The sequence below is a fragment of the Centroberyx gerrardi genome, chromosome 3, assembly GCF_048128805.1.
Source record: "Centroberyx gerrardi isolate f3 chromosome 3, fCenGer3.hap1.cur.20231027, whole genome shotgun sequence".
In the NCBI taxonomy this organism is placed as follows: Eukaryota; Metazoa; Chordata; class Actinopteri; order Beryciformes; family Berycidae; genus Centroberyx; species Centroberyx gerrardi.
Window position 1 is genome coordinate 183,822 of NC_135999.1, and position 27,076 is coordinate 210,897.

General features: G+C 41.0%; 1 protein-coding gene across 1 annotated transcript; it reads left to right on the top strand.

Annotated features, from left to right (window-relative positions):
- The first annotated feature begins 996 nt into the window (after positions 1-996).
- Positions 997-27,076, top strand: srd5a2a (steroid-5-alpha-reductase, alpha polypeptide 2a). Its single transcript, XM_078282602.1, has 5 exons — positions 997-1,292; positions 10,272-10,435; positions 16,779-16,880; positions 25,612-25,762; positions 26,435-27,076. Exons 1-5 carry the CDS (start codon positions 1,015-1,017, stop codon positions 26,499-26,501), a joined length of 762 nt encoding a protein of 253 aa, XP_078138728.1. The 5' UTR covers positions 997-1,014; the 3' UTR covers positions 26,502-27,076.

Here is a 27,076-nt window from a genome sequence, read left to right on the forward strand (position 1 = left end):
AAATTGTACTAGTAAATGTACTTAGTTACTTTCCACCACTGTCTATAACTTAGCCTGACTTGCTCCCTGTAAGTCATTCCAAAATGTAAATATCTGTTTTTCATTAAAGGAATTCTTCTCAAGAATATATGATTGTATTGTTTTCTTCATAGCCAATTTATATGTTGAATAACTTGATAATATGGTGGTGAGTGGGGAAATGACCGTGTGCAAAGTGAAGTGGTGCGAAAGCATGTGAACTAAGCTTTACACTATTGTGGTACTCAAAATATTTTCCCAAGGTTGGCAGCTGAGACACAAGCCTGAACACAACCTTTCTGTGTTCGGACGGAGGAGCTGGAATGTAAGCATGACTCTGACTCTCTCTCTCTCAATTCAGTTCAATTCAATTCAATTCAATTCAATTCAATGGTGCTTTATTGGCATGACAAAATTAACACATTTGTATTGCCAAAGTGTATTACATGTGTAACAATATGAACAATGTGAACAATGTGAAACAAGTAAAATTAAAAATATATTAATAATATATATTACACTATTACTACTGTTGTTAATTCTAACATCAATCATATACAAACGTGTTTGTATATAATTATACAAAAAAACTCATACTGGGTTGGGTTGAGTGCATTCTCTCTCTCTCTCTCTCTCTCTCTCTGTCTCTCTCTCTCTCTCTCTCTGTCTCTCTCTCTGTCTCTGTCTCTCTCTCTCTCTCTCTGTCTCTCTCTCTGTCTCTCTCTGTCTCTCTCAATTCAATTCAATTCAATTCAAGGTGCTTTATTGGCATGACAGTTCACAAACAAACAATATTGCCAAAGCATGTAACAAGAGATTAATCATCAATTAAATTGATGATTAATCTCTGTCTCTCTCTGTCTCTCTCTCTCTCTCTCTCTCTCTGACTCATACACAGACACACCCACCCACTGGGAAACACCGCGTCACCACTGTCTTAACAGCTTGGGAAGACAGATCACTGTGGAAGTTAGAAGAGAAGTGGAGAGGGAAGAGATGGACTGCAGGGAGAATATCGTCCAGTATCTGACCTGGAGCTTCATAGTTGGCGGTCTGGCTTTTTTCCTGCGGCAGACCAGACTCTGCGGCCCATATGGGCGTTATGTGAACATAGGAGAGCGACTGACACCCACCTGTCCGGCAAAAGTGGCCTGGTTCCTGCAGGAGCTGCCGGCTTTTCTGCTGCCTGTGATCCTTGTTCTGACCACCGAGTCCCGGACGAGTCTGGGCAAGAAACTGCTGCTCTGGACCTTCTGCCTGCACTACTTCCAAAGGTCAGAGGTCATCTGTGGGGTTCAGTTCCCTATGTAGGCAACTGAACCCCATAATGGGTAGAGCAAGGAAAGTTTCAGAACATTTTAGAATTTAAATACTTATTAATCCCAAGACTGGTCAGCACCTGGGACATGGTACAAAAGCATCTGCATCCAATGAAAGAAAATAAAGTATAATATTCAGGTTGCAGCTAATGTCATTATATTAATAGGTTCATAATAGTTATCCATTTGTAAATAGACTTTAGAAATTGATTATGTTACCTACTATTACAGTAAGTGACCTACTAATGACCTACTACCGCTACCACAGTTTTAATGTGTAGAATTTTTGCTTAATACTTCCAATGAATTCTGGACACTGACACACTGACTGTACTGTAATGCATACTACTAATGTATGTTTCAAAAGTAAATCTATGTCTGCAACACTGCATCACTTTTGTATATAATAATAATAATAATAATAATAATTATAACTGTTAATAAATGTTTATAGCACCATTCATACATAGAATGCAACTCAAAGGGCTTTACATAAAATAAATGGATTAAAACAGAATTTGTCTAGTAAAATGACACAAACAAATACAAAAATATAGATAATAATAGGTAAGTAAGGATAATACTCCAGTATAAGAATGAACCACTGTGATTTACTGTATTCCAGCATAGCATCTCTGCCTGTACGATTTATCAATCTTGGAACATGGGATTCTGAACCGATTGTTCTTCACCCCGCTACTAATGGGGTTCCAAAAACAGCTTACAGTCAGTTAACAAAAAAAGGTTTAGTGTCTTTTTCAGACTATTTGACACATGGCTGTCGATACACATGTTGGCCGTGGGGCTCGATCCTGTAGATACGGCTCAGTGTCTCTAACCGGACATGGAGAGAGATTTGTGCCTCCAGACACCTGAATTTGAATTATGGGTCCTGAATTGTTATGTGATCAGTGAAATTGAATGTTAGCATTTAAATCTGATTTTTAGGGCCCGAGCACCGACCGGTGTGAAGCCCTATTGTAATGCAAGGAATTATTATTAGGGCCCATAGCGCCACCTACTGGAAACAGAAAATGACATGTTTTATACTTTGCTGTACTCCTCCTAGCGGGTTGACCAGATCCACCTCGAATGTGGTCAGAAAAGCCTAAAGACCTTGATGATGCTTCATTGTGAAGAATGTGAGATTTCATCAAACGGCCTTGCCCTGGCGGGGTGGGGAATTACGATGTTTCGCCATGAAACAGGAAGTTGTGTTAACTTCAGTGTACATTGTCCAGTCTGCACCAAACTTCACATGTTTGATGAGAGTCCCGGGCTGAAGACATCGACATGCCAATATTCAGTTATGGTCATAGCGCCACCTACTGGCAAAACAGGAAGTGCTTTGTAACTCGACTCTACATGGACAAATCTGCCCCAAACTTCACGTTTGATGAGAGCCCCAGCCTGAACACATCTATATGCCAATATTCAGTTATAGTTATGGGCGAGGCGTCGACTTTCCATGTTTCGCCACGAAACAGGAAGTGGTATGTAACTCGGCTGGACGTGGTCAAATCTGCCCCAAACTTCACATGTTTGATGCCAGTCCCGGCCTGAACACATCTACAGGCCAATATTCAGTTAGAGTCATGGGCGAGGCGTCGAATTGCCATGTTTTGCCATGAAACAGGAAGTGCTTTGTAGCTCCACTGTACATGGTCACATCTGCCCCAAACGTCACATGTTTGATAAGTGTCCCGGCCTGAGCACATCCACAGGCCAATATTCAGTTATGGTCATAGCGCCACCTACTGGCAAAACAGGAAGTGGTTTGTAACTCGACTGTACGTGGTCAAATCTGCCCCAAACTTCACATGTTTGATACCAGTCCCGGCCTGAACACATCTACAGGCCAATATTTACTTATGGTCATAGCGCCACCTACTGGCAACACAGGAAGTGGTTTGTAACTCAGCTGCACATAGTCAAATCTGCCCCAAAATTCACAAGTTTGATGAGAGTCCCGACCTGGACACATCTACAAGCCAATTTTCAATCATAGTCATAGCGCCACCTACTGCCAACACAGGAAGTGTTGTGTAACTCCACTGTACGTGGTCACATCTGCCCCAAACTTCACACGTTTGATGACAGTCCCGGCCTGAAGACATCTACATACCAATATTCAGTTATAGTCATAGCGCCACCTACTGACAACACAGGAAATGACACGTTTTATACTGAAAATTCTGAGCCGTGTCGATCGGTCAGTGTCCAGTAACGATGCGGCGACTGCGGCACACCCCGACGTGCCCAAAGTGCGAGGGCCCGATCATCGCTGCTTGCAGCTTTAATTATTATTATTATTATTATTATTAGGGCCCGAGCACCGACCGGTGTGAAGCCCCATTGAAATGCAAGGAATTCTTATTATTATTTTTCTTGGGCCGAATGAATCGCATTTTTGAGGGGCTAAAGGTGCTCGGATAGTTGCGAAACTTTGCACAGGCCTCAGAAGTGGTGAAAATTAGATATTTTATGGCTCTTGCGCATGGGTGTGGCAAAATGGCTCAATAGCGCCCCCTACAAAATGTCAACGAAATACGCCTCGCAGTACGTTTCACCTACATGTACCAAATTTTGTAGGCACATGTATCATGCCCAGACTTAAAAAAAAAGGTCAATAGGTCCCGTGACCTAAACCCAACAGGAAGTCAGCCATTTTTAATTTATTGTGGCATTTTTGTGCATTTTTGGCCATTAACAGGCGTCATATTTTAACGAACTCCTCCTAGGAGGTTAATTGGATCCACCTCAAACTTGGTCAGCGTATATAACAGACCTTGACGATTAAAAGTTAGTATAAGCTTGAGTTTTTGTCCAACGGCGTGGGCGTGGTGAGGCGTCGAATTTCCATGTTTCGCCACGAAACAGGAAGTGCTATATAACTCGACTGTACATGGTCAAATCTGCCCCAAACTTCACGTTTGATAAGTGTCATGGCCTCAAGACATCAACATGCCAATATTCCGTTACAGTCATAGCGCCACCTACTGGCAACACAGGAAGTGGTTTGGAACTCGGCTGTACATGGTCAAATCTTCCCCAAACTTCACACGTTTGATCAGAGTCCTGGCCTGAAGACATCTACAGGCCAATTTTGAATCATAGACGTAGCGCCACCTACTGCCAAAAGCAAATGACATGTTTTATCCTGAAAATACATAGCCGCATCGACCGGTCAGTGTCCAGTAACGCTGCCGCGGCTGCGGCACACCCCGACGTGCACAAAGTGCGAGGGCCCGATCATCGCTGCTTGCAGCTTTAATTATTATTATTTTTCCCTCCAATGAATCACATTTTTGAGGGGCTAAAGCTGCTTGGATAGTTGCGAAACTTTGCACATGCCTCACAAGTGCTGAAAAATGTTATATTTTATGGGTCTTGCGCATGGGTGTGGCAAAATGGCTCAATAGTGCCCCCTACAAAATACCCCCTACGTTTCACCTACATGTACCAAATTTGCCAGGCACATGTATCATGTCCAGACTTACAAAAAACGTGGGTCCCATGACCTAAACCCAACAGGAAGTCAGCCATTTTGCATTTATTGTGGCATTTTTGTGCATTTTTGGCCATTTACATGGGTCATTAACGAACTCCTCCTAGGAGGTAAATCGGATCCACCTCAAACTTGGTCAGCGTATATAACAGACCTTGACGATGAAAAGTTGGTATAAGCTTGAGTTTTCGTCCAACGGCGTGGCCGTGGGCGTGGCGAGGCGTCGAATTTCCATGTTTTGCCACAAAATAGGAAGTGCTATGTAACTCCACTGTACATGGTCAAATCTGCCCCAAACTTCACATGTTTGATAAGTGTCATGGCCTCAAGACATTGTCACAACCTGGCTCGTAAGGCCATGACAAAAGCGGGAGACACACCGGTTTCAAAGGTTAACCAAAGTAATTTATTTTAACAAACTGAAACCAATTAAACTCATACAAAAACATATGGAGTGTGGAGGTCAGTGGAGTCAGTAGTGTAGGGTGTGCATGAGTGCAGGTAGTGTGTGAGTGTTGAAAGGTGCATATAAACAAAGTAAAAGAAAGAACTAAAGAGGAAACTAAAGCAACCACAGCCAACCGGGAACCGAGAGAGACGCCAACAAATATATATACACTGGAGACACTGGGCCCAGGTGTTCCCAGTTGATGCTGACGATCCCCTGCCCCTCCCACCAGGTATCTGAAACACAAATTGTCAAGACAGATGGCAGGAAAGGGCAGGGGTCGTCACATCCCCCCCCCCATAAAAAAGGGGTCCCAACGGGATCCCCACAGTATAGGGATTCACATTACAAATGCAGCATAATGAATGGTGAATGGTCAACAACAATTACCCATACCCAACCTAAGGAAAACTCCACATTGCCCACACGTCCCAACACCCTCCTGACACCTCAGCAACTGGATCCTAGAAGCAAATTAAGAGGGGAAAAGAGAGTGCAAAACACAGGTACTGATGGAGACTCCAAAAAAAAAAGCATAGGCAATTAACCCACTGGGGCACGGGACAAGGCATCTGCCACAATATTCTCTTTACCCCTAATATATCTAATATCCAACCTATAAGCCTGGAGCAACAGAGCCCAGCGCATCAGCCTCTGGTTAGGACAGCGCAACGAGTTCAAGAAGGTCAAGGGATTGTGGTCAGTATAGACCACCACGGGCCTACCTCCTGTGCCAATGTAAACTTCAAAATACTGTAAAGCCCAAATCAGAGCCAAAGCCTCCTTCTCAATCACTGAGTAGTTAAGCTGATAGGAATTGAATTTCCTTGAGAAGTAGCAAACAGATCTATCAATGCCATCCTCGCCTTCCTGCAACAAAACTGCCCCGGCACCCACATTACTGGCATCCACCTGGAGGTTGAAAGGATCATCCAGGCGCGGTACAGCCAGTACAGGGGCCGAACACAACAAGATTTTCACGTTCGCAAATGCACTTTGACACTTGGGGGACCACACAAATTTCGCAGTGCCTTTAAGCAGATCAGTTAACGGCGCAACCACGGTTGAAAAATTCTTACAAAAGCTACGGTAATAGCCAACAAGCCCAAGAAACCGCATCAATTCTTTCTTAGTCGTGGGGGGAGCATACTCCTCCACTGCCTGCACCTTTTCGTGCACAGGACGCACCTGACCCTGTCCGACCACCCTGCCAAGATAAGTCACTGTGGCCTTGGCAAACTCACATTTTGCCAGATTAACAGTGAGACGCGCCTCGGCCAGGCGATCGAACAGGGCCTTAATCCGCCGAACCTGAGCATCCCACGAGTCGCTGTAAATCACCACGTCATCCAAATATACCGTGCACTCCGCACCGCACTCCCGGCCTGAAGACATCTACAAGCCAATATTCAGTTATAGTCATAGCGCCACCTAGTGGCAACACAGGAAGTGGTTTGTAACTCGACTCTACATGGTCAAATCTGCCCCAAACTTCACATGTTTGCTAAGTGTCCCGGCCTGAAGACATCTACAGGCCAGTTTTGAATCATAGTCATAGCGCCACCTACTGGCAACACAGGACGAGGTTTGTAACTCGACTGTACGTGGTCAAATCTGCACCAAACCTTCGGTGCTTGGACCCCTAATAAGAATAATAATAACTTTATTTATATAGCATCTTTAAAAACAGAGTTTACAAAGTGCTTTGACAGTCAAAATAAAAGCAGAATACTCAAAATGAATTTAAAAAGGAATGTCACAGTGGTAAACAGGAATTAGATTCAGATAGGAGGAAAAGAACAACATTCATGTAAATAGTGGGATAACCGTGAGATGAAAACCAAAATAAACAGTAAGGATAAAATGAAATAAAATTAAGATAAAAACTAAGATAAAAAGATTAAAAGATAAAAAGACGATACAAAAGACGATATCACATAAAAGCAAGTCTATAAAAATGTGTTTTACAGTAAGAAGTGATTTAAAAGAAGTGACTGATTCTGCCAGCCTTCTCTCCTCAGGCAGGTTCAGAACCAAGGGGTCGGCTCTGAGGGTTAGGGTCAGACCCAAACGTGCTTTAAAAGTGATCAATAAAATCTTAAAATCAATTCTAAACTGAACAGGGAGCCAATGGAGAGAAGCCACTCTCTGGTGGGAATGCATACATGGCCAAAATTAACCTTTGATACTAAAAAATAATATATATAAAGAGAAAGAATCGTGACTGGTGTGTAGGTGCACCCTCCCCCCGCCGCCCCCCCATCACATTTTAATTTATCTAGTTCAAGCATTTTGTGTGGGAAGAGAAAAAACAGTCACCGGAGGAGCTGCTGCGAAAGGGTAGGCTGAAAGTCAGGCTTCTCTTAACCTGCCTGTTACTAACTGTAAGGGTGAGAGATCTTTCTCACAACTTCAAAGAGTGAGGTTTTCTCTTTGAACTGGATGCGCAGTTTGTGATGCTTATAACAGCCATAATTTCTAATAGCCTACACATTGCAATACATTCAGAGATGGACTGGCCACCGGGACTACCGGGAGAATGCCCGGTGTGCCGCTCTATCTACTGCTTTACTTGATCACCCAGATTAAGTACCCACTCTAATCTTATTCACCCAATGCCTGGCAGTGAACTAATCAAGGCCTATCAACCTAGCTTGTGCTCTCGAGACGATGTAAGGGAGTCACCCCTGATTCCAACTTGGTTCTTGTCCTATAGTTAGGCTAGGCCCTTAAGAACCTCTAGAAACTCATCCTGCCACAGCCCCTACACTCTTCTCATCCCCAAGCCCCCTTGAACCCTGTTGATAGTTTTATGCACAAGTAAGTTCGGTCTGGGGGTTTGACACCCAGACTTTAACCAGACTCAGGGGTTGTAAATGAAACACTCTGTCCACCGTTTTATTGTATGGAACAAAACCACCTCACCTCATGCAGAGCCGAGAAGGGCTCACTAACCACAAAACTGCACTTCCTTAAGTTATTTTTTGACACACACTCAAGAGAAACAGATAAATAGATTTTAGAAAATTGTTTTTTATTACTCACCCAAACAAAACCAGCAAAAGGTTGTCTTCAAATGTAGTTCAAGTTGACAGGTTCACAAAAATCTAAATATGTTCTTTGTATTTACCTATCAACCATACACATTCAAAGTTCTGCTATACTAACTTCAACAAGAATCAAAAGAAATATTAACTGTCTACAGAGTTACAAAGAGCTCCGCTGCAGTCGGCCCCGGACAGTAATTGCTCAGACTCTTTATACTGTCCAAGTTACACACAAAGCAAGTTTCAAATGTCATGTATCAAACACCCACCCATCACATGCCATGTATAGGACACACACACCTTTTCTACTGAACCTTGTACAGGATTTAGTTCATGTGTATCACCAGTTCAGTTCAACCCTGTGGTTTTATGTTCTTGCTTTCCGTCTGTGGTGATGAGGGGGAGGTAGAGGTAGAAGCAGCTTGTACAGGTAACACTTTAGGTCACATGGAGGGCTTTGCACAGGGCCTTGCAGCAGTCCCATAAGATGAAAAGGAGAGAAGGGGAAAGATGGGGAGAGGGGAATCTGTTGATTGCGGCTGGAGGCCTACACCTGGTCAGCTGCAGAGGTGTCAGGCGATGCAGGAGAGGAGAAGTCAGAGGGGTAGTAGAGAATGACGGGAGGCGATGACGCCCCAGAAGGTGGTGAGAGAGGGGGAGTAGTTGGCGAGAGAGGGGGAGATTCATACTGCCGTGCTCTCTCTTGTCGTTCCACCAACTCTATTATCTCACCCTCGATCTCCTCCCTTTCCCTCTCCACACGTGCAATCCTCTCTCTCATTGCTCTGATGGCCAGCTTCTTCTTCTGCCTCCTCACGTTGTTTCTTTCCCAGTTTGGTCCCCTCGGAAGTCCCTCGCCGGCTCTTCTCCTTATGGAGGCAGTACGTGGTCCCGACCGGACCCCTGCTCCATCTGTCCCATGTTCTTCAACACTACTCTATAAACAGTGAGAGGGTGTCATGGGGCCAGAAGGCACTGGAACGGCATCTGGGAGTGAATCTGACCACGGAACACACGTTTCGGTTCTGAAAAAATAAATACAGAGCAGTACTGGTGGTTATACAAGTTTTAGTGGCTTAGTGGTTTGGTTAGTTTTTACACCAACTTTGCCGACTGGGCGGTGTTCGGACCTTCGGGCCAATCACAGTGCTTAAAAAATGCAAACTCCATCCAACCGGGAAGCTGGGCCACGTTAAACAAACTCACATCAAATGACAGGCATAGTTTAATCTGAGCCGTGGAGCTGGCAGGTTGTGTTGTGAAATCACCAGCAAGGATGGTTGGTGTCCGGCCTGTCCTGGTCCTGGTCTGGACAGACGTCCCAGTCCATCCCTGAATACTTTGTCTGAATGTGCTTCTCCTCTCACCTTCTGCAGTTCCCACTGTCACCTCACCTCACCTGAAGTGCCTGCTTGCTACAGTCACTAAGTTTGCCTTATTGGTGGTATGTGGGGCCTTGTCTGCGGTGCTGAAGTTGCATTAGATGTCTGTGTAATTCATTTTTTTTCTTTTTTGTATTATGATTTTTTTAGTCATGCTCTGTAATGGTTTGGCATTTAGTCTTCATTCAGGCCTTTGAAAATTTATGGCGGAAACAAAGATTTTTAGCATGATGTCTTTGATGTGAGTTGCATTCAAATTTGATACAGTATAGCTCTGTGTGTAAAGCCTAAAATGGCATTTGTAGGCTCAAGTCAATCTATGGTGTAAAGTAATTTGTTGGTTAGTACATTGTCTTACATTTGTCTGTAGTATGTGCGTTGAGCCTGTATAGTTTAAGTTAATGTTAATTTATGATCTTTATTGCCATAGTAAATGTAACTTTTTTACAGTAAAGTGGAAGGAGGGGGGCACTTCATCAAGTGAGGTCGCCCTGCACCACCTGTGTACAGGCGGTGCAGAACTCACTTGCTTCACACTTGCTCTCTCAGGACTTTCATCTACGCCTTGCTGACCCGAGGACGGCCCTACCCTCTGTGGATCACAGTGTTCGCAGCCGTCTTCTGCTCGCTCAGCGGTTTCCTCCAGGGTCACTACCTGCTCCACTGTGCCCAGTTTGAAGACACGTGGCTGGCTGACGTTCGTCTGGCTGCTGGTGGGTGAGGCGCTCCAAGTTTTCAGCCTGGTCTCATGAAATTTGGTGAAATGTGCATGTGCAAATAACGTGCTACATGTTACGCTCTGCTTCCTGCCAATCACCTGACACAGAAACAAAGAATCCCTCAAAAACACGTCACCTAACAAACTTTGTCACATCCTCGTCTTTGTTAGTTTAACACTGCAGAGTTTATATTTAACAAATACGAGTAAATGTTAAAAAAAAACAATATGTGGCATGCATTGCATAGTGATTGGGGAAATGTAAACAAGTTCAAGTTTGTTTCTTTCTACAGCCCTTCATCACAGCATGTCTCAAAGGACTGTACAGAGAAGGAGCCTAACTAGATCTAACTGATCAACAACCAGCTGTGGAACAGAATGATTCTGGACAAACGTCAGGAAAAGCACAAGACACACAAACCCTAACCCACCTGTCTAGGGAAGTGCAGGGGCATGCAATCAAAAAAGCATCTTGCAAAATGCTTTTTTAAAGGCATTTTTAGAGAGAATTTTAACTTGATTTTAATTCAAACAATCCCATCTAATGGCCTAAAATATCCTCAGCATGCAGCAACATTACACAGATAGCTAAAACACTATCCTGATGGTAACTGTTGCTGACAAGGGAGTCAATTTTGTGCATTTTTACATTATTTGGCATGACAAGTAATGTTACTGCCATTTTGTCATTATTTATCCTAAAAAAAAATGAGGCCACACAAGTACTCCGACAACAGATATTGTGATATTTTGACCGTTGATCTTATTACCTCCGTAGTTTCTTGCTTCCCCTTAGCGTGTCCTGAAAGGCTAATTCACTGGTGGAGGCCTGCTATACCTCAGCTTCACTTAAAATGACTCTGTGTTAGTCTCACTCTAAGGCCCTTGGTTCTTAGCTCCCGTAGGTCCAGAAGCTGGGAAGGGATATTCCCTGAGTTCCCCCAAGAGAGAAGGTTAGTAGTTTTTATCTTTGCTAGATTTATGACCTAACTCTGTATCTAGCCTTTGTTTTAGCCAACCAGGTTTAAACAGAGAGCTGTGAGTCTCCCATTAGCTGTCAGCAGGCTTAGTCCTGAAGAGAAGTCTTGGGTTGTCTTTCAGAGCTTTTATTTAAGCAAATACACTACAAAATCTCACACTCTCCCGTTATTGAGAAACAAAAGAATTTCCCATTTTCGGGTTGAGTTTTAGAGTGACATTGTCCCTTAAAAGAGAGCAGGTACATTTCACTTGTCTCTCTGTCAGCCGTCCCTTCCAGAAGGTTTAGCTGTCTACAAGGGCGGATATTTCATTTCACTGTTGGGGGGGACAATAAACAGAAAAATTTCTCAAGAGCAATTCCTGAAGGGGACACCAAAGGTGCCGCCAAAAGTACTGTTGTATTAAATGTATATAGAGGTCCATTATGAAACATTTCCATAAGCACTTCATTCCTTTCTTATGAAGATTTTATCAAATTGCCTTTGATATTACTGGGGTCTTTCTACTTGGCGTTTCGGTGCACTGAAAAATGATCGGATGTCTGTTTTTCTTTTCTCTGCCATTTTAACTGACTGGCTGACAAATACACACACACACACACACAGCATGCAGGTTATTTACAGTAGTAGGTGAGATGCAACACCCATTAACTGAACTAAAGCTAATATATGCCTAATTAGATTTAGTTTTCCCGAAAAAGCAGATCTCTAATGTTTTGCTGTCAATGTGTAAAAGTCCAGAACGCTATGAAGCCTGCCAGAAACTTACTTATATTTTAACATAATGTTTGTTGTAATTATGTCTTTTTTATTAATTAAGTCTTCATTTATTTCCAAAATTATGAACAAAATAACATAGTAGCAGCCATTTTACATGCAGTAAGAAAAAAATAATATACTTAGAACCTAATTACATAGGGTAAGTTAATCTTAAATATTATATTATAGAAATATTACTGTTACCATCTACAAAAGATAAAGTATTTTGGTATGAAAACCCGCATTTTAATTTAACCAAGTATCCTGTATCATAAATACATGTCTGGCATTTGTAACAAACCAAACCGCTTGAAAATCGGTCGAAAATTCAGCGAGTTATGATGATTTTAATTGTGGACAGACCTCCTGCCTCCATACACACACATGCATTAGGAGACGCGGCTCCGTACCAACACGCTGACGCACGAGATTCAACCGCGAGGTAACGGAACAAAATGTAGTCTGATTACAACTGTGAATGTGTTTTATTCTATTGAGTGGTAGAAGTAAAGAAAAATGTCTGACACATCCTTTGTTTTAAGTTAACCTTTGCAAAGTAGCTTCTTACTGGAGGTCAGCCACCACTGACACACTTCCAGAGATCCTCCACAGACACTCGTACCGAGGGCTAATGTGTGTGTGTGTGGGGGTTCGGGGAGGCAGGTAGGCAGTGGACCAAACCACTGTGAGGCGTATGAGGGGGGGACGCAATCTTTCGAAACTTAAAAACGCATTGTTTTGCGTCTATAATTAGCACAAGTGCTTTCAATGCATATTATTATATTATTTAAAATTATATAGTTATGTTTACAATGATATATTGAGGGGGACAACTCTCTGTTAGTCCCAGGAAGGGGGGGTCCGGACCCCCCTGTCCCCCCCGTGATTTCCGCCCCTGGCTGTCTAACAAAAGAAGAAGTATCTGTCTTCAGTGAGCAAGCTGGATATAGCGAGCTTCAGCGGGTGTTCTTTGTTACCACCCCTCTCTTCATATTGTAACATATTCCTGATGATTAAAACAGTTACAGGCATGTCCTGTTTCCTTATAGGTGGACACTGCTGTCTTTAGTTAAAACAAGCATTACTTTTCAGTTAGCAAGCAAGTGGACGCACAGCTAATATGGTCACATACATTTAACAATCTTTCAGCGATGTTGCTGACATGTGACCCCTGGTCTCAGCGAGCTGCTTCTTGCTGCCTCATCTCCCTTCTCCTTTCCTTCCAAACTATCTTTCTCATCTGCTTTTTGTCAACTCCCTGTCCTGCTATTGGACGGCTCGTTGTTTTCTGGGTCCACAAACCCTCGTGCCGACCAGGTGACGGGCTTAACGCCTCCAAGTAGAGCTTTTCACAGACACATTGCATATATCACTATACTCTTATTAACTTCAAAGTTAAATGGATGAAATTAAAGATCTTATAACATACCTCTGTTTCATATTTGAATGGATTTTAAGAAAAGGTGTTTTTAGGCAATATCAGCTGTTTAAAAGTTATCCTAATGAAATATCCAAATGTTTTTCAGATATATGTCAAGCTAAATTGTAAAGATTAGCCTATTGATGAACCAAGCAATTTCGCATTCCTGTGTCTCATGCACATGTTTTTACTGCACACTGCATTGAACCACTAGATAGCAGTATTGCATATAGTGTTACTGCAGTATTATGACTTATTCTCAATTTTACACCATCCAGTATTAGGTTACATCACCATTTCTGTAAACAATCCCATATTTGCTCCGAGACTGATTGGATCATTGCATTAATTATTAGATGGAAGATGTCCATAACACTTAGCATTAACAGCTGTATAGATAAAATAAACATGAAAAATATTAATACATTAAAATAAGTTAAAACAAGACTACAGCACCCCCCACACATACCACAAAAAAAATGTCTTTATCTGCCTCTATGCATTCTATGCTCTGCCTCTATGCCTCTTTCACTTTTCTAATCGTCTTGCACTGTCTTTTTATCTATGTCTTTATTTTTATTTTATTTATGTAAAGCACTTTGCATGAGTGAACACTATATGTGGGGTGGGGGGGGGGGTGGGGGTGGGGGGGGGGGGGGGGGGGGGGGGCAGAGTATCTAGGAACTCAAGATCTAGATGGCAGAGATTTATCTTTAGCCTGTATGATTCTCATCCATCTGTGGACCGAGAGGAGCCTGAGGCAGTGAGATCTGACGTAAATATCAGATCAAGAGTAGAATCAGGAAGGACAGGGGATAAGAAAATTTATGAAAAACATATGGGTTCACTCACAATGTGCATCTAAAAGTGGGAGTATTTGTTGTGTTCTTTTATCTTTCTATTTTATTTGATTTGAACTGCACTAGTTTACTTTTTAAGTATTTTATCTTTTGGATCTCTTGCCTGTACTTTTGCACTTTTTAATTGTAAAACTTTTACCTTTACTGTATTTTTTTATTACTCTGTAAAGCACTACCTCTATGCTCTGCCTCTATGCTCTGCCTCTATGCTCTGCCTCTATACTCTACCTCTATACTCTGCCTCTATACTCTGCCTCTGTACTCTGCCTCTATACTCTGCCTCTATACTCTGCCTCTATACTCTGCCTCAATGCTCTGCCTCAATGCTCTGCCTCTATACTCTGCCTCTATACTCTGCCTCAATGCTCTGCCTCTATACTCTGCCTCTATACTCTGCCTCTATACTCTGCCTCAATGCTCTGCCTCAATGCTCTGCCTCTATACTCTGCCTCTATACTCTGCCTCTATACTCTGCCTCTATACTCTGCCTCAATGCTCTGCCTCAACGCTCTGCCTCAACGCTCTGCCTCTATACTCTACCTCTATGCTCTGCCTCTATACTCTGCCTCTATACTCTGCCTCAATGCTCTGCCTCTATACTCTGCCTCTATACTCTGCCTCAATGCTCTGCCTCTATACTCTGCCTCTATACTCTGCCTCTATACTCTGCCTCTATACTCTGCCTCAATGCTCTGCCTCTATACTCTGCCTCTATACTCTGCCTCTATACTCTGCCTCTATACTCTGCCTCGTGGCTCCTCTGTCCTGTCGGACCAGATCTTAGCTTTATGGCTCTTACTCTCATTGTTCTCTGCTGACTAGATCCTTGCTTGCGTTGTATTAATATCTCATGTGTACGTCGCTTTAGATAAAAGCGCCTGCCAAATGGGAAATTGTAATTGTAAGAATTGTAGGTCTCGCACAGGTCAAAATGCTACATGATGTGCGTGTCGCAGTATGAAAGAGTTGAATGAAGGTAATTGATGCAGCATCCAAAAAAAATGTCTCCATACCATCAGAGACGGAACAGTCTTCCTCTTTTTTTTAAGTGGCAACTGAAGGCCCCCTTTTTACAGACAGGCCTTTACTAACGCATGTTGTTGACTGTATCTTTTTGTTTTTAATTTGTGATGCACTTATGTGTGTTGCTTATATTTTCACTGTGTATATCTTTTATGTTTTAACTTGTGAAGTACTTTGTGACACTTGTCTTGAAAGGTGCTATACAAATAAAGTTTTTCTTACTTACTTTTACTTAGTGATTCAAGGAATTCCTGAATATGGGAAAGATGTTTTCAGACAATTGAGTGACAGCAAATAAAGAACCCCACCTTAGATTTCAAATACCAAGTGCATGAGACTTAAGGGGTTTAAGGACCTAGGAGAAATAACTAAAAATGAACATGACTTTATGAGAGTCGATTACCCAAGAATACAGTGTTTTATACGCAACCAAAAATATAAAAGTCTCTAACTAATCCTAAACAACGTCTGATAGTTTTTTGTATTGGATCTTTAACAAAGGACATATCCTCGTTCATAGATTTACAGTTCTACACAAGGGACTCCAGTGACTTCATCAACAAACTCAGACATACTGGACCTGTGACACAGCCTGGCTTGTAACACTAGATGTGTAAAGCTTACATACTAGTTTCCCCCACCAAGGAGCTTTGGGAGCCGTTGAACATTTTTTGGAACAAAGACCAACTGGAAATAGAACAAGCACATAATGCATTGAGGATTTAACATCTCTGGTCTTGGAGAATAATTACTTTCTATTCAAGGACCAATTTCAACTACAGAAAAGTGCTATGAGCAGCAAAATGGCCCACAGCTTGCCAACACCTTTATGGGCAAACTATAGAATAAATCCATATTGAGTCAGAAAAAAACATATTTTTCCCCAAATACAACGATACACAAGGTTCATAGGTGATTTGTTTATTTTGTTTTCAGCAACTACAAGACTTGAACAAATTCTATGAGTATCTGAAGAACCTCCATGAGAATCTTTGAGAATCTCCGTGATACACCAACAGATAAAAACACTTTTCTCTAGTGTGTGAGTTTCACATAAAACCTTTAATGACAACACAGTTCTCTAAACTTTCAGGTTTTGGGACTAAAGCCAAACTATTTATTTACAAGGTAAATTATTTTTGTCATACAGGCAATATAATGAATTACTGCATTTTACACCAATTTATCAGTTTCTGTACTTTACCTGTGTAGGACAGAGCAGGCCCTCACCAGTTTATAAGTCAGAACTGTTTGTTTTAAGGAAAACTGTCTAATTATCCCTGTTTATTTGTTCAGGTTTACTTCTGTTCGTCGTTGGTATGGCCATCAACATCCACAGCGACCACATCCTTCGCAGCTTGAGAAGACCTGGAGAGATTGTCTACAGGATTCCCCACGGTAATATAATAATAATAAACTTTATTTGTATAGCACCTTTCATACAAGAAATGCAGCTCAAAGTGCTTTACAACAGAGAAATTACATGCACCAAGTGCTTCACATAAAACTTGATAATGATAGTGAGAATAAGATAAAGAGGAGAATAGAATACATAAAACGCATCTTCACATGAAAATAGACATAGAATGAACATAACATAAGATGGAAAATAAAACCCACTGAATAACAATAGTAAAAATATGAGGAATGCATAACATAAGATGGAAAATAAAATCCACTGTAAAATAATAATAAAAATAAAGTTAAAAAAATAGAGTACATAGGATGCATAAAATCAAGTAAAATACAAATTTTAAAAGAAGTGCAGCAGTGTGAAGCAAAGTGAGAAGAAAAAAAGTTCAAGGCCTGTATCGGGAAAGTCATAGCTAGTTAAAGGCTAAAGTGAAGAGATAAGTTTTTAGCTTTCTTTTAAAAATATTTAGCGAGCTGCTTCCCTGATATCTATAGGTAGTGTGATATCTATAGGTAGTGTGATAGGTAGTGTGATATCTATAGGTAGTGTGATAGGTAGTGTGATATCTATAGGTAGTGTGTTCCATAGCTTTGGGGCGTAATTGACAAAGGCTGCATCCCTGATTTCCTTTCGGCTGTTGCTGGGAACCTCCAATAAACCAGCAGCAGATGATCGCAGTGTTCTTGAAGGCAGGTAGTGAACAAGGGAGTTAGTAATGTAGCTTGGTCCTAGCCCATTAAGGGCTTTGTATATAAGGAGGAGGGCCTTAAAATCAATTCTAAATGTTACAGGAAGCCAGTGTAGAGCAGCTGAAACTGGACTAATGTGCTCTCTCCTCTTGGTTCTGGTTAATAGCCGAGCTGCAGAGTTTTGAATGAGCTGAAGTCTCTCAGTGGTTTTTTTCGGGAGACCGGTAAAAAGTGCGTTACAGTAATGGAGTCGGCTTGAAATAAAGGCATGAATCAGTTTTTCAGCATCTTTTTGATTTATAAATGGTCGTACTTTAGCTATGTTTCTAAGGTGGAAAAATGATGTTTCCGTCACCTTGTTAATGTGGGACTTGAAGCTTAGATCTGAATCTAGGATAACACCAAGATTTGTAACCTCAGATTTAATCCAGGGAGTCAATGCTCCCAGATTATTAAACAGCATTTCTCTTTTTGTTTTAGGGCCGACTAGTAGGATTTCAGTTTTGTCCTCGTTTAACTTTAAAAAAATTTTGCTCATTCATTTATTTATTGCCAAAAGACAGGTAGTAATGGAGTTTATAGCTGCAGCATCATTTGGTTCAGCAGAGATGTACAGTTGCGTGTCATCCGCATAACTATGGAAACATACATTGTGCTCTCTAATGATGTCACCAAGTGGCAGCATGTATAGTGAGAATAATAATGGACCAAGGCAGCTCCCTTGTGCAACCCCAAAACAGATGTCATGTTTCTCAGACACATGATCTCCAAGACTGACGTGAAACTTTCTCCCTTTGATGTATGTTTTGAACCAGTTTAACACACAGTCAGAAAGACCAACCTACTAACAAACCAACTTTTCAAGACGATTGATTAAGATATCATGGTCAATCGTATCAAACGCTGCACTTAGGTCCAAGAGGACAAGAATTGAGACCTTATTTTCATCAGAGTTTAGTCTGAGGTCGCTGATTATTTTAGTAAGAGCAGTTTCAGTGCTGTGGTATGTTCTAAAGCCTGATTGAAATTCCTCCAGGATATTATTTTCTTTAAGAAAGGAGTTTATTTGCACTGAAACTACCTTTTCAAGTATCTTACTAATGAATGGAAGGTTGGATATCGGCCTATAGCTGGTCAGTGCATTACCATCTAGGTTGGGTTTCTTTAGTAAGGGTTTTACAATAGCTGTTTTGAATGCATCTGGGAAGATGCCTGTTTGAAGGGATGTATTTATAATCTTCAGGACATGACTTGAAACACTATCGAACACCCGCTTAAAAAATGCTGTAGGTACAGGGTCAATACATGAGGTGGAGGAGTTACACTCGGTGACAGTCTTGCAAAGCTCAGTTAATGTAATACAAGTGAATTTTCCCATGGTTACATCTTTTTTACAGGGTTTGCTGAGGTCATCTGTGTTTACATCAGCAGCAATGCTGGCTCTAATTGAAGTTATTTTGTTATTGAAGAACAATGCAAGTTCTTCACAATTTGATGCAGAGGACTGTGGACGGGTGGGGGCAGTGTTGAGTAGCTGGTCAATAGTGGAGAATAATATTCTAGAGTTTCCAGCATTCTCTGTAATAATCTTGGAAAAGTAATCCTTTCTTGCTAGACGTATTGCTTTGTTATAGACAGTCATGGCTTCTTTGTATATATTACAGTGAACTGTGAGCCTGGTTTTCCTCCATTTTCTTTCAGCTGCTCGACAGATTCTCTTAATCTCATTAACACTGTTATTGTTTAATTGTTTGGGGAGATTCTGTCAGTCGACCTCTTCTTAACCTTTAGTGGAGCAACAGTATTTAAAGCAGATGACAAGGTATTGTTGAAATTTTCAACCATGTCATTTAAAGAGCAGTATGACTCAAATGATTTCATAACATTCGAGAACTTTGCTTCAGCCTTGCTATCTAGGAATCTCTTTTGAACCAAAAAATCCCTTTTAGTCTTTGTTAAGATTAGGCTGGCATCAAAAAACACACAGTGATGGTCAGAAATAGGTAATTCTAATACTGTAACATTGTCAATGTTTAACCCTGCTGTTATTACCAAGTCTAGAATGTTACCATGCTGATGAGTGGCTTCATTTGCATGTTGGGTAAGTTCAAAGCTGTCCAGTAAATTCACAAGCTCCATAGCTTTGGAGTCATTCTTTTTGTTGATATGAATATTCAGGTCTCCATTCAGGATTAATCTATCATATCTAGTGATACCAAGTGAGATCAGCTCTGAGAATTCCTGCAGAAACAGTGATGAATATCTTGGTGGCCGATACAATGTAATGATGAGCACTGATAATTCTGCTTCGAGCTCAAGAGCAAGATATTCAAATGATGTAAATTCACCCAGGTCAATGTCATTACACACAAACTGTGTAGAAAAAATGGCTGCAATCCCTCCTTTCCTGTTCTGTCTGACTGACTGATCCAAATTATAGTTTGGAGGACAAGCCTCTATCAGTGTTGCTACACCAGCAGTGCTGTTTAGCCGGGTCTCAACTAAAAACATTAAATGCAAATTCTTTTCAATTATCAGATCATTAACCAAAAAGGATTTGTTAGCCAATGATCTGACATTAAAAAGAGCTAATTTCAGCTGTAGGGATTCTGTGACAGGAAAGGTAACTGGTGGCTGAACATTGACAAATTTAAGATTACCGAGACAGGAACCAGATGGTTTGTGATTGCTACGATGTGTTTGACCATGCCACCGGCTGTTTAAGATCACCGGTATGTTTAAGGAAGCGGCATGGGGTCTGTCTCATCTCTGATAGACACCTGATTGATGATGTCTGTGGTTATTGCTGTTTAATAGTTCATCAATTTGACTGAGCTTCAGCGTGGCAGCTTTAACTAACTCCTTGATTGGTGAGTGTGGTGGAGGGGGGGGGGGGAGGGGGGAGGGGGGGGCGTTGGATCCTGATTGGGACAGAGACATCCTCTGAATGCCTTGGGTGATGTGGAGCAGAGGGTCAGGTGAGGGGGAGAGATACAGGCTGTCCACCTGTGTGTGCTGTCCTTGTCCTTCGCGCTTATCCGTGCATTCTTGTTTTGGCACGGCGTCCCAAGAGCGTGATGTAGGTTGGCACCGAGTAGTCTGGAACCAGTGATGCTTGGATGAATCCCATCAGGCTTAAAGCGATCTTTACAGTTCCAAAAGATATTGAAATTGTCAATAAACTTTGTCCCATGGGTGAGGCACGCCGATGTCAGCCATGTATTCAGGGCAAGGAGTCTGCTAAAAGATTAAATTCCTTTCCCCAAGGTTGGAACGAGGCCTGAAATGAATACATGTTGCGACTGACGGTCGCTCAGCTTCTCCAGTAACAGGCAAAAGTCTTTTTTCAGGATCTCAGAGCCAGTTTTCCCTTGCAGAATGTCAAAAGACCCAGCGTGAATAATAATCCTCATGTTACCTGGATGTGTAGAGAGGATAACTGGCAACAGCCCTGCTAGCTCCCTGACAGATGTGTCATCCATAGTTAGATTTTCAGTCTTTGCCATTCTTACATGCTTGGTTATAGAGTCCCCAGTCAGAATAGTGTCTGGCTTATCAGGTGTGGAATTAGCAATATTTATTCTGGCCCTCGGCTAATCAAGTGTGGAATTAACAATATTTATTCTGGCCCTCAGCCTAGTATGTTGATTAGCAGGCCGCATTTTCCGCCTGGAGGTAGTCGGCGGTGAGTGCCTGGAGGTAGCATTAATGTTAGCACCGGGACCAGTGCTGGCATTAGCATTAGCATTAGCATTAGCTCTGCGGCTAGTACTGGGCTGCATCATGGAAGTGCTGTCATTAGCATTAGCGGTCACTGGATCCGGCTCACTGAGTATTTTGTACCTGTTCTCCAGTTGTAGTACAACAAGACTAATAGATGTTGATGTGTGAGCAAGAAGGATAAAATGATCCACACTAACCGTAACACACACACTGAGTTTAGGTTTAGTTGTTCAAGCCCCGAAGAGGCGGAACCCTTATTGTTGTTTATTGGTACTTTATCACTATTAGCCCTATAAAGCCTGAACCATCAAATAATTGCCAGAAAATTCTAATTCTTTGAAACTGGAGTCTTTATTGGACCTTCTGACAAAAATAAATTAAATAACACTTTGCATATATGAGTTTTGTTTTGTATCGTATTTGATACATCCGGAATTTTTTGCAATTTATTGCACACAGCATGTTTTTTTTTTTAAACAAACAAAAACATACAGAACACAACATTTTTTAACTCCTTAAACTCTGAGTTTCCTTCAAATTTTTCCTCAAGTAATTTCAAACTTAGAAAATACCTTTTTTTCCATAATGTACAACAATGTCATATATCTTCTGTATCTGCTACACTGAAGCTACATCACGCAGCAATGACAAACCCACCAATGGGACCGGCAGGGTGGAAGAGGAACCTTTCAGTTAGTTTGGTTAATTTTTTGGTTCATTTTTTTGTTCACAACTTCTTTATTTTGCATTGTGGTAGGCGAGAAAACAGTTTCTGTCCTTGTTCAAGACGGACTTCACATTTCCCACAGTAGACATGGGAGAAGTGATTGCCAGTGCAGTGCTTACATCTGTGTCGGGTTTCCCATGTTGGGAAATGATCAACGCCATCCTTTCTCACATCAGGGGGCACACTAGAGGTTGGCCTTTTGCGGGTGGAGAGGATTCTGGAGAGGATAGTGGTCTGCCACACTTGATTTTGCCCTTTTCTGCGCTTGTGAGAGGAGTGCCAACAGCAGCCTGAAACCTTCGCAGGGCCATGGGTTTCTGCTTGGGCTTCAGTTTTTTCTGGTCTCTTCTGTAGAGGTTCCATGCATTGATTACTGCCACTGTGACAGTGTGCCACCAAATGTACATATACCATCTTCGGGATCTGAAGTTGAACTTGTAAAGTGCGGATAGCATATCAAGAAGGTTAACCCATGAACTTGTTGTATGTTTCAACGATGGCTGGTCTGGGAACCATTATGTGGGTTTTGGATTTTCGATCCCAACATTTCACATTGCCCAGTGGTTCGATGCTGACAAAAGAAGAAAGTAGGTTCACAGCTTTGTTGTCATACCATCTTACAATGATGGTGTTGTCCTGGTTTACTCTGAAATCCAGAGACCCTCTTCCCTTTGTCTTCGTATCTTTCTCATCCATCATGGCAGTCTTTTACCCTGTTCATTCGGACTGTGCCTATGTAGATTCCTCTTTCTTTCAAGTGTTGCACCAGTGGAACTGATGTAAAATAGTTGTCTGCAAAAACCTTGTGATTTTTTCCCGCTGGAAGGATTGAGGTCATTTTCAGGACGACGTCTCCAGTGCTCTCCAGTGCTTCTACTGCTCCATGTCACTTGCATCGCCATCCATAATCATCTTCAGGACATCTTCAACACTGAACTTTTTTGCCATCTAAAAAATACACACCAAAAACAAATTATTGTGTATTTCTATTCTGAATTGGTCAGTTTTTAGTGAAAATCAATGAGCAAAAGACAATTATTAGCAAGTGAGCAATGGCAATATCCAACTAGTCATCGATCATCGTGATACAGCAGGTTGCATATATAAAAAATACAATATAGGCTATAAATATCTCAATTTCTACTCTAAATATATCTAATTATGTCATTTAAACCTTTAATTAGTTTGCTGTATCTATCTTTGATACACACATTCTCAACGCGATTTTACTATAAAATAAGTTACAAAATATTAAGTAATTATACGTTGCATCAATCCAGTAGATATTCATATTGAAGTATCAGTAACAATTTGAATATTTTTCTTACCTTAACATTTTCAAAATTGGCAAAAATATCCCTGCAAAATCACATTTGGGTCACTGACTGTCAGCGTCCATTTTGGATGTCACAATTGAAGGTCCTCTGGTGCATGCCTTCTGCCCCCTGGTGGATTATCCATGCACTGCATGTATCTGATTGTATACATCAGGTTTTTCAGGAAAAAAATTATCACACTGATGATGTAGAGGTCTCAAAAACTCATGTATCAAATATGATTCACTTGGCGTCACTTTATTTGTATAGCGCTTTTCTAAAAACAAAGTGCTTTACATACAATAAAACCCAAAGATGACAATGATGCAGAAGTACCACAATCAAATAAATAAAACAGTTGAATAATAAAAATAAATAAAAAATAAAAAATAGAAATAAAAGGTAATACAGGAGATAAATGGATACAACTAGACAACGAACAGAAATACAACTAAAAACAGATGCAAACAGATAAAAGTGTGTGCCGAGCCACATGAAAGCCTAGACAAAACAAATTGTCCTTACAATTACAACTAATAAGTGAAAGTGAGAGTGAATAAAGTAATGAATAAGAAACACAATTACAAAATAAATGATAAGAAGGAGATAGGCTACAAGTACACTGCCATTCAACAGTTCAAAGGTTTGGAGCCCCCGAGAAATCTCCATGCCCCCAAAAGAAACCGATGCCTCCACCCGCCAGGGCAGCACCAAACCGATCAAAAAAGGCACAGCCAAGACACAGACAATGCCACAAACCACTGCCTCCAATCCAAACAACTGCTCCACTCCTCAAACCCCCCGCCCATCAAAGAATCCCCCACGTACAGCAACGACAGCCCCGCAGACCCCTGGCACTCCAGCCGTCAATTGTGAGGAAACAATCTTTTAAATAATTTTTGATAGAAAGGGTAACTTAGAAATTGGTCTAAATTTTTTTAAAACTACTTCAGGCTGGAGGGGAAAGAGCCAGTGGATAGTGAGCTGTTGACAATCGAAAGAATATTAGGGCCGACATTCTGGAATACTTCTTTCAAGAACCTAGTAGGGATAAAGTCAAGTGATGTCATGTGTATCTGCTCATCGTTAACCACTTTGCCAATAGGACCCATAAGCTCTATTATAAACTATACATTTTTTACACCATTTTGGATTTTTGGAAAACCATTTAAAAATCTTCTCATGAACTGCAGGTCAGAATGACACAAAATGTGGGTAAACCTTTACTTAGTACTTAGTTACTAACTGATTGCAAAACCATGACAAAGTAATCAATCCACTTGAAATTCTACAGGTTGGTCAGAAACATAATTTTAAAGAGATCCAGCAAGCTAAATGTGATATTTGAGATTTGACCTAAATACAGTAATTTTGTTAACACACGCATGCACGCACGCACACACACACACACCCTGCACAGGTCACTTTACACCATTACACAGCACTTTGCTTTTATGAAGGTATTTTTATTCTATTTTTTATTATAAGGTATTTTTATTCTATTATTTTGTCTCCTATTCTGTTGTCTTGCATTTTTTTTGCCCTTTGGTCCTGAGAGGAAGAGTTTCGTTCTGCTGTATTCTGCATATATGGTGGAGTGACAATAAACTTGAAAATGACTTGACAGTATATGTTCTTTAAATAAAGTTAATTCCAGGTTGGGTAGGGTTAGTTGAGTCTACGAATCTTATTTGTCACATCTAGTTGTCATCAATAGCTAATTGCAATTGGTGAGAAGGCAACCGAAGTGTTCGGTTGATAAATGAGTAAATAAAAGTTTATTTAATCTAATGCTCTTGCTCGCAACAATTATCAAAAGTTGTGAGATAATTGTAGTGTGCCGTAGAGTTAAACACATTGTTTATTCAAGCTACTTCTACTGCTAAGCTAACACAGCACATGTGAACTAATGTGCATGTATCAGTTTGTGTGGAAATGGTGAAACAGTGGAACACTTCAGCCCCATAAACAGGACCGAAGTGTTTAGAAGAAGTGGACACAGATAGACAGCTGAAAAGGACTTGTGATATTCATGACATATTGTACCACCATAGGATGAGGCCAGATTGGAGATGATGGACAAGTAGGAGTCTGATTCTACACATGCCTCTGGAAACACTTAGCACACAAACTGTCTCTAAACACCAAAAGCTACATTAAACTCAGCTAAACTCAGTTTCATTTTCCTCAGTTGAAGCAGCTTTGCAGCTTTAACTTTTTGAATTTTTTTCATTTCATTTGACAATTGTATTTCTCTTAGGAGGAATGTTTGAGTTTGTGTCGGGTGCAAACTTCTTCGGGGAGATCCTGGAGTGGTGTGGTTATGCTGTAGCGACGTGGTCTTTACCCACGTTCTCCTTTGCCTTCTTCACCATCTGCTCCATTGGGCCACGGGCGTACCACCACCACAGGTAGCCGAGTCCACCTCGATTAATTACCTAGTCTGAGTGATCAATTAGACAATATCAATGATTTTGGAGTGAAATTTATTTTCTGCATCAGAGGTATTTAATCTTATTTCCTTTACTTGTTATCTTTGCTCTAAATCCACATTTCTCTTAATGTTCTCATAATATTTTTAAAATGTATCTCAGTATGCTCTACTTTTATTATTTTGCATATCCTGCATACATGCTGAGATTCATTTAGTTCATACTTTACATTAATACATTTTTCATTAGTTGTTAAAGTGTTTTAATTGTTGGTTGTGTTATTTATTATTATTTACCATTTATCTATTTTTATTAATATTCTATTTTTCTTTGCTGTATGCTATTTCAATTTGTGCATGCAACGACCCAATTTCCCTACTGGAATCATTAGAGTTTCATTTTATCTTTTCTTATGCATTTTGTTGATATACCGTTTAGATTTTACCATCCCATAATATGATACCATATCATCATCTTCATGTTTTGTTTGTGTCTTTGTTTTGAGGTTTGATTTTTTATAAGGTGCCTTTTTTTATCATTTCACCTGCACCATTTCTATTACTTTTTCTGTTTTATCATATACTCAAATAATTAAACTTGAAACTTCAGTTGTACATGTTTATGTGGACTCTCCTTTTTCTCTTTTTTCAGGGACTACCAACTCAAGTTTGAGGATTATCCCCAGTCCAGGAAAGCTGTTATTCCTTTTATACTGTGAGGATGGAGGGCTGTTCACTGGTATCGTCAACCAAGCACCAGCAGTAAACTGGAAGTGATTGTTGTAGTTTATGTAAATTTACAATCACACCAAACATTATGAAACATTAAGGCCCTATTTTCATGAATCAAGGCACAGACGGAGGCGGAGGCACAAGCTCATGGCACAAGCTCTCTTGGGCATGACCAACAGATTTTTGGTAATTTTGTGACCAGAGGTGCTGGTGCACCTATGGTGCAGTCAGAGATTGCATTAGGAGGAATAAATTATCAGTATGTGCGATTGGGGCTGGCATCAATCATGGCCAAACAAAGTGGCTCCTCTCATTCCGTATGAAAGTGACTGACAGTTTGGTAACGCAGAGGCTGGACTGACTTCTCCCAGGAGGAAACTGATGTACTTGTCCAGGTGTAGACTTGCAAGGTGTGAATATATGGCACCCAAAATATGTCACAAGGGTAAATTGTGTCCCTTTTTAAGTTGAATTTGTGTCTCTGGAGATATATTGTCACCATCTTTTCTGTGCATAATGATGCACTGACAGTTTAATGTTGGAAGACAACTATTCACACAAT

Coding starts and splice junctions, on each gene's coding strand:
- srd5a2a (XM_078282602.1), top strand. CDS start 1,015: ATGGACTGCAGGGAGAATATCGTCCAGTATCTGACCTGGAGCTTCATA. Junction 1,293..10,271: donor TGCCTGCACTACTTCCAAAG/GTCAGAGGTCAT, acceptor TTGCTCTCTCAG/GACTTTCATCTACGCCTTGC. Junction 10,436..16,778: donor TGACGTTCGTCTGGCTGCTG/GTGGGTGAGGCG, acceptor TTATTTGTTCAG/GTTTACTTCTGTTCGTCGTT.